The sequence below is a fragment of the Oncorhynchus nerka genome, linkage group LG20, assembly GCF_034236695.1.
Source record: "Oncorhynchus nerka isolate Pitt River linkage group LG20, Oner_Uvic_2.0, whole genome shotgun sequence".
Taxonomy (NCBI): Eukaryota; Metazoa; Chordata; class Actinopteri; order Salmoniformes; family Salmonidae; genus Oncorhynchus; species Oncorhynchus nerka.
Genome location: NC_088415.1, coordinates 91,601,060 through 91,609,919, shown reverse-complemented (window position 1 = coordinate 91,609,919; position 8,860 = coordinate 91,601,060). Strand labels below are relative to the sequence as shown.

The 8,860-nt window shown below is 43.8% G+C and overlaps 1 protein-coding gene across 1 annotated transcript in view; it reads left to right on the top strand.

Annotated features, from left to right (window-relative positions):
- The first annotated feature begins 1,936 nt into the window (after positions 1-1,936).
- Positions 1,937-8,860, top strand: part of LOC115122590 (rho GTPase-activating protein 29-like) — an 86,321-nt gene continuing 79,397 nt past the window's right edge. Inside the window, 3 exon segments of the mRNA XM_065005966.1 lie at positions 1,937-2,120; positions 3,382-3,805; positions 7,949-8,092. Of these exon segments, the coding sequence (XP_064862038.1) occupies positions 3,487-3,805; positions 7,949-8,092 (463 nt within the window). The 5' untranslated portion in view covers positions 1,937-2,120; positions 3,382-3,486.

The window sequence follows — 8,860 nt, the reverse complement described above, 5'->3', positions numbered from 1 at the left end:
CTTGGTCGTACTGATGGTGAGTTGACGCTGATCTTATATTCAGTAGTTCTTCTCGACTGTATGTAATGAAACCTAAGATGACCTGGGGTACTAATGTAAGAAATAACATGTAAAAAAAACAAACTGCATAGTTTCCTAGGAACGCGAAGCGAGGCGGCCATCTCTGTCGGCGCCGGAAGTATGAAGCCAGGTCCCACATTTATTGTAGCTGGGGACTTTAATAAAGGAAATCTTCTACCGATATTCTATCAACACATCTGCTGTGCTACACACATAAAATGGAACCCTGGATAATGGAACCCTGGATAATTGCTACTCTCCCTTCCCCTCCCCCGCCCTCCCTTCTGCAAATCAGATCACGCCTCCATTTTGCCCCTCGAAGCACCCGTGGAAATGAAGGTCACGTATGTAACCACGGTTATGTGAGCTATTTGGATCATTCCAATATATTGGTATACCCGTACCAGATTTAGTCGGTGCTAGAGGGACCTGGCCAGTGCGGGACCAAGACGCAGGGGCCGTCAATGTGGAAGGAGGGTCCCGGCACAGTCCCCGGAAGGGGAGGCAACACCCAGGACCACTGAACCAACTACAGAGGGAGGTGCTACATTTACCTGATAGTACATAGCAAAGGTGCAAGAGGAAGCCCAGCTGGCCACAGCACAGATATCAGCAAACTCCTCTCAGTAGAGCCCAGGACGCAGCCACCACAGATTCCAGCACTGGCCTGCCAGCCAGGCGGTATGCTGTCGTAATCATTTCCACGATCCAGTGAGAGAGCCTCTGCTTTGATAGCCCAGCCCCCAGGACTCTCTCTCACAATAGCAGACAAAGAGCTGGTCTGTTCTCACTGACTGTGTCCACTCCACATAGGCACAGCATGCGACATAAACAGCATTGTTGGTTTAGGGCTTGTAACTAAGCATTTCACAGTGAGGTCTACACCTGTTGTATTTCAGAGCTTGTGACAAATAAAATTACACTTGATTTGAATTGCACGCTCCTTCAACACAGACATATGTGGCATTGTGTTTGTGTGATAAATCTGCACCTTTTAGAGTTGCCTTTTATTGTCCACAGCACAAGGTGCACCTGTGTAATGATCATGCTGTTTAATCAGCTTCTTGAAATGCCACACCTGTCAGGTGGATGGATTATCTTGGCAAAGGAGAAATGCTCACTAACAGGGATGAAATACAAATGTATGCACACAATTTGAGAGAAGTAAGGTTTGCTTGCTTATGGAACATTTCTGGGATCTTTTATTTCAAACTCATGAAACATGGAACCAACACTTTTAAATTACGTTTATATTTTTGTTCAGTGCAGTTACCATAGCAACAAAAATACAGACATACCTAGTTTGAACATTATAGCTGCATAGGCCTACATGGAGCATTTGACAAAAAATGGCACATTAATTAACAGTCGTGTAATAGGCTACATACATACAGTACACTATGTGTGTGGTTCAGTAAAATGCGTTATCTGTGATTACAGACAGTGTTACTAAAGTGACATAAACACTCACAAAGCCGTTATTAGAAGATAGGGTAGTAAGCTAATACAGGACTAGTAAAGGCCCAGTACTTTTGTGAATGATTTTTTATTTAATTAATAATATATTTTTACATTTCAGATTTTTTTTAAATGTTACGCTGTATAACTCAGTAATGATCACTGAATATGCCACATAACACTTTATTTACAGGGATTTTAAAATAGCAACAACACCAGGCAGTCGCGGTTCACGGTGTTCACAGTGTAAAATAAAAATAAAAACATTTCAGCAAATAGTTGAAGACGGAGAAGCACAGTAGAATAAACGCGACGTTAGAAGAAGCGTTTTGTCCCTCAGTCTGCCAGTGAACAAGTCGTTTTCAAAGTCACATGATTGAAGCTGGACGAGTAAACGGAGAGTTGTGACCGCAGAGCTTCACTCTCAGCGTTGCTCAACAAAAACCCCTCTGATAAACACACACACGAACAAAGCTTATTCTCCTCCCGAAAAAAACCACAGACTTTTCTCTCTCTTTTTTTGCGGGGGTGGATTTTAATGAAGGATAAAAAAAAACATTTCTTGAGAATTTTGGATGCAATACCATTGAAGTACAAGCCAGGTGAGTTTATGTTGTTGTTTTTTGATAAGAAAGGCTACAGGCCAGGGCACCATTCGAGTTAGCTTTTAACGTCAGTCGCAATTTATGAATTGCTTTTTTTTTGGGATCATTTTGGTTTAGAGTTTTATAATTTACTTTTAATTCCACAAAATAAATTGGCGTTGAGCTGCTTCTTTTTTTAATGTAAAATGTAGTCTATGTCGGGTGTCGTTTTGTTTTACAGTCGCCTTATGAAAAACAAATGCATTCAGTTGTAAGAACAATGTAACGTGGGTTTACGAACTGCGCTGTAATTACCGGGGGGGTTGGGGAGAAACCGATGTAATCTGATTACAAAGAACTACCTGTATTCTGTTGCGTTACCAGCTAAATCATTGTAATCAGATTTCTAATACTTTTTTTTTTTTTTAACTAGATAATTACACGTTGGATGACTTTTCAATTCAGAAAGGATGTTTGCTGGAAGATTTTTTTTATTTATATATATATATATATATATATATATATTGTAAGAACAAACTTAAAACATGCCCCTTATTTTCAATGCTGAATTGAATGTCATTAATCAGAAAACTTCATAATTGTCATAATGTGTGTATATATATATATATATTATGACACCTTAAGTTTTCTGATTAATGACATTCAATTCGGCATTGAAAATAAGAGGTATGTTTTAAGTTGAGCGAATGTGACCTATGACCTCAAGACTACTATGATGACGCACCAAATGAGTTTGATGGATCCTTTTTGTCTTCTTCTAATGTATTTTATTAAAGGGGAGAGTAACTGAAAATAATCAGATTACATTTACTGAGTTTGGGGTAATTACAAATTACGATTTTGGACAGGTAACTTGTAACAGATTTATGTTTAGAAATGTACCTACCCAACCCTGGTATTTGGCTACGTTTTTATCTTCATGTTATTAATACAAGCTAGCCTAGTGGTTAGAGCGTTGGACTAGTAACCAGAAGGTTGCAAGTTCAAATCCCCGTGCTGACAAGGTACAAATCTGTCATTCTGCCCCTGAACAGGCAGTTAACTCACTGTTCCTAGGCCATCATTGAAAATAAGAATGTGTTCTTAATTAACTGACTTGCCTAGTTAAATAAAGGTAAAAAAATAAATAAAATACAAGCTATAAATGTATTTACACACAAAACAAACATGTTATATGACAGGAAAAGAAAGTTAAATAACTATTTTCTAAATGTAGTAAAACAAAACAAATAAAAGGACACAGCCTCTGTTTTTTCAGAGCCCCAAACCGGGACCGGTCTGGACCACCCACATGGGGTGTAACACAGCCCAGTGGCCTGTAGAGTATTCTAGGTAGTTTCACCGGTGGCAGTGACCCGCTGGGATGTTACGGAAGAGCAGTGACACTGGAGGAGGAAGAGGAGGAGGAGAGAGTAATACTAAACAGACCAAACAGCATCGCTCCAGCTCCACCCAGGGCCTGTCTCGCATCTCCAACCCCAACACAGGGTCACCGTCGACTGGGTGGACAAAGACCTGGGACATGGGCCGGAGCTCCAGGCCTCCTCTGGGGAGTGTGGGGCTGGGGTTCACCGTGGCAGGAGCGCCTGGGGCGGATGCGGACTACGTCATGCACCTGTTGGACGACGTGCGGAGGTTTGCAGACGTGCTGCTCAGCCTTAAAGAAACCTGCCACTCTAAAGGTGAGTCAGTGCCAAAATGGCCCCCTATTCCCTACTTAGTGCACAACTTTGAACCAAATGGCAACCTATAGGTGAGACCAGAAAGGAAGTTATAGACCTCAGTACTAGTACTTAGTGTGTGGCAGGGTGGGTGATTGGTTGGTTGGTTGTCATGGTTTTTAGGCTACCTCGTGCCAAGGTTTCACAGAATAAGTCATGTTTTGTGTTTTCTGTCAGTCTGTATAACAAAAGTTATAACAAAAAGCTTGTTCCAGCCAGGCTAGCTAACCAGTTGAGTGTCAGCTCTTGGGAGAGGGTTGACTACCTCGGCACAACGTTAGCTTAGCGCTCCCATCTATCCCCCTTGTCCTGTCCGCTGGGTCAGTGATCAGGTCCAAAACGTCACATCGCGATAAATATATACATAATGATACATACAACAATAAATGAGTTACTTGTCATTAGTGCAGGGCTCTAGACAAGCTATTTCATCTAATATCTAGACAAGCTATTTCATCTAATATCCAGGGAATGATTGATTGATATTTTGATGTGCAACCTGTCAAAATATGATCCATAATGATCAGATTTAATTTGCCAACTTCTTTGTATATTGGCCTAGGCTATATTATTCACCACCTGAGGGAGGAGGAACTTCAAAACAGGGCTCCAGAGTGACGCAGCGGTCACTCACACACACACACACACACACCACTGCATCTCAGTGCTAGAGGCGTCACTACAGACCCTGGTTCAGAGGTCTAAGGGCACTGCATCTCAGTGCTAGAGGCGTCACTACAGACCCTGGTTCAGAGGTCTAAGACACTGCATCTCAGTGCTAGAGGCTTCACTACAGACCCTGGTTCAGTGGTCTAAGACACTGCATCTCAGTGCTAGAGGTGTCACTAGAGACCCTGGTTCAGCGGTCTAAGACACTGCATCTCAGTGCTAGAGGCGTCACTACAGACCCTGGTTCAGAGGTCTAAGGCACTGCATCTCAGTGCTAGAGGCGTCACTACAGACCCTGGTTCAGCGGTCTAAGGCACTGCATCTCAGTGCTAGAGGCGTCACTACAGACCCTGGTTCAGCGGTCTAAGGCTGCATCAGTGCTAGAGATGTCACTACAGACCCTGGTTCAGAGGTCTAAGGGCACAGCATCTCAGTGCTAGAGGCGTCACTACAGACCCTGGTTCAGAGGTCTAAGACACTGCATCTCAGTGCATCACTACAGACCCTGGTTCAGAGGTCTAAGGCACTGCATCTCAGTGCTAGAGGCTTCACTACAGACCCTGGTTCAGTGGTCTAAGACACTGCATCTCAGTGCTAGAGGTGTCACTAGAGACCCTGGTTCAGAGGTCTAAAGTCTCTGCATCTCAGTGCTAGAGGCGTCACTACAGACCCTGGTTCAGAGGTCTAAAGCTGCATCTCAGTGCTAGAGGCTTCACTACAGACCCTGGTTTGATTTCAGGCTGTATCACAACTGGCTGTGATTGGGAGTCCCATAGGGCGGTGCACAATTGTCCCAGCATCGTCTGGGGGGTTAGGGTTTGGCCGGGGTAGGCCGGTGTAGGCCGTCATTGTAAATAAGAATTTGTTCTTAACTGACTGATGTCCAAAACAAAATTTTAGTCTCATCTGACCAGAGTACCTTCCGTATGTTTGGGGAGTCTCCCACATTCCTTTTGGTAAACGCCAAACGTGTTTGCTTATTTTTTTCTTTAAGCAATGGCTTTTTCTGGCCACTCTTCCGTAAAGCCCAGCTGTGTGGAGTGTACGACTTAAAGTGGTCCTATGGACAGATACTCCAGTCTCCGCTGTGGAGCTTTGCAGCACCTTCAGGGTTATCTTTGGTCTCTTTGTTGCCTCTCTGATTAATGCCCTCCTTGCCTGGTCTGTGAGTGTTGGTTGGCGGCCCTCTCTTGGCAGGTTTGTTGTGGTGCCATATTCTTTCTATTTTTTAATAATGGATTTAATGGTGCTCGGAGCGATGTTCAAAGTTTCTAATATTTTTTAAAATAATAAAAATCTCTATGTTAACCAAGGGATTTTCTAATGTCACATCAGTAGTGTAGAGAGAGAAAAGGGGGGGAGAGGTATTTATGACTGTCATAAACCTACCCCCCAGGCCAACGTCATGACAGTTGTAATGAAACAAAAGAGGAAAAACGCCAAGGGGGGTGAATACTTTTGCAAGACGCTGTATCATATCGTCAGTCAGTCCTAAACAGTGGGTGAGACACTCAGACATGAACTCACCTACTGTCTGGTGCCAATATCCCTAGACCCACAACAGATTACTATAGAACTAGGCTTCTACTCATTTCTCTTCTTTTTAAAATTTATTAAACATTTTTTTTACCCCTTTTTCTCCCCAATTTCATGGTATCCAATTGTTGTAGTAGCTACTATCTTGTCTCATCGCTACAACTCCCGTACGTGCTCGGGAGAGACGAAGGTTGAAAGTCATGCGTCCTACGATACACAACCAAACCAAGCCGTACTGCTTCTTAACACAGCGCGCATCCAACCCTGAAGCCAGCCGCACCAATGTGTCGGAGGAAACACTGTGCACCTGGCAACCTTGGTTAGCGCGCACTGCGCCCGGCCCGCCACAGGAGTCGCTGGTGCGCGATGAGACAAGGACATGGACATCCCCACCGACTAAGCCCTCCCTAACCCGGACGACGCTAGGCCAATTGTGCGTCGCCCCACGGACCTCCCGGTCGCGGCCGGTTACGACAGTCATTTCTCTTCTTACCAAGCCATAGGGCTTGTCCCAAATGGAACACTATTCTCTCCATAGTGGTTTTGATCCCAATGGAGTCTGGTCAAAACTAGTGCACTATATTGGGTGCAATTTGGGACGCACTGCTGATTTATTCCACACAGGGACAAGGAAACATCCCCTTCCAGTTGTTTCTGCCCACTGGGTAGCTGTCAACAACCCTGTTAGAATTCAGGGCTGATCATAGTGAAGGATGGAGTAGCCTACCCTTTGTCTAAGTACTAGCCCATCACCTGATTGGCACAAATGAGGCCAGTCATTGAACTTAATTAATCGTCACTTGTTGCTCTGTACAGCGAGATTGTTTTACTTTTCTTTAATTTAAAAAACAAAACAAAGCCATTTATTTGACTTGTCGACTGAAGTGGGACGGGACATTTTCATCAGTATCTCTTGACCTGCTGCAGTTTCCTGTATTACACAACCCCAGTTTAGAGACACAAACGGTCGTTGCAGTATCTCTTGACCGCGACTGCTGCAGTCTCCTGTATTACACAACCCCAGTTTAGAGACACAAACGTGACAGATGCCTCCATCTAATGACATTACTGACTACGTTATTGCTGTCTCGTATGTGGGTGTCAGTAAACACTAAAACAATGCCATGTGTTCTCTACAGTGGGGTGTCCCGAGGGTCAAAATGGAACAGGTCATAGTTCGGATTTAACTTACAGATTCTACATGGCTGTTATGTAAAATAGAATCTATTGTGGTAAAATTACAAACGGACAAAACTCCAAGCTAACACCTTTTTTCTAATCTAGTCAAAAAATACAAACTTATAATTCACTCCAAAGCACGTCATGTCTGGAACTTGTAAACACGACCTTCTTACTGAGAGAAATGCACGTTGAACGACCTCTCCAACTTGGAAACTCGGGTATGACCCCGATCTTTCCCACATGCTGAACTCGTGACGTCACTCACCACTGAAAAATAGCAACAAACATGGCCGCGATTTCAAATGTCAATAGTGAGAATGGTTCTTGTGTTCCTTACCGAGCACATGAACGCTCGGGAAAAGTCGTTTCTCTGAAGTAAACAAGCCGTTCCTCTGAGCCCCTCCCCCTCTGGACACGTGACCTAACAGGCTGATGGTGACCACACATCCTACAGTGTTGTCAGTGGGGAACAATGGCTTCTTCTTCTATGACCTTGAATGATGCAGCTGCCAGTGTTATTGGTGGGATCTTTATTGTTTCAGATCTCTTTCCTATGTTTTAATTGATGTCAATACTCTACTCTGTTTCTCTTTCTCATCTCCCCCCCCCCCCCCAGAAAGCCAGGACGGCTATGACAACTACGTAATGAAGTTATCGACTCTATTCTGTTAAAAGATCTTACTTGACACATTGACTCTTTTTTTCCTCCTCTTCCAGAGTCCCGTGATGCTCTCCCTCAGCGGGTACAGGAGAGGTTGGGAGAGCTGCTGCGAGTTCTCAAGTCTGTCAGCGGTAAACACCACACCCTCAACTCTGTAGACATCCTCAGGGCCGCTGGCACCGTCATCGCTAAGGTCAAAGGTTAGTATCCTCATATTTTCATTTAATTATATATAGATAGATAGGACAGGAAAGGTAGGAGAGAGTTCAAGTCAAAGGGCACTGGGTCGGATTTATATTTGTTATATATATATCACAGGAGGTTGGTTCTACCTTAATTTGGGAGGACACGCTCGTGGTTATGGCTGGATATATAGTATAGTAATATAGTAATATAGTGGAATGGTATCAAACACAATCTTTCCAGGTGTTTGATACCTTTCCCTTCACTCTGTTCCAGCCATTGTTATGAGCCGTCCTCCTCTGAGCAGCTCCTCCCCTGGTGTACATGCTGTGATCTGCGGCTCTAACCGTCAGACCACACTGGCCACCTCATCCACACGTCCGATTCGTTCTTTTGGATGATATGACTTGGTTTTCTCCAATTCTGCACTGTTGAACGTTCAGGAAAGAAGATCTTTAGGTCTACATATAATGTTTATTCCCTATGGGCCCTGGTCTAAAGTAGTGCACTACTGCCCTATAGACCCTGGTCTAAAGTAGTGCACTACTACCCCTATAGACCCTGATATGCAGCCTACAAACTTCTAGAACATTCTTGTGCTGAAGCCAAGAGAAGAATCTCTCCCTCGGCGGAATGAACACATCTTGGTTTGTAGAAAGTAGAAACTAAGAATTCCTTTTGTCAGCGTGGCACTGTGTAGACAATACTCATTCATTCTCACATCGACAACTTTTCAGAAACAGTTAAAAGTCCTAGGTGCCAACTCCCAACTCTTAACAGATGTG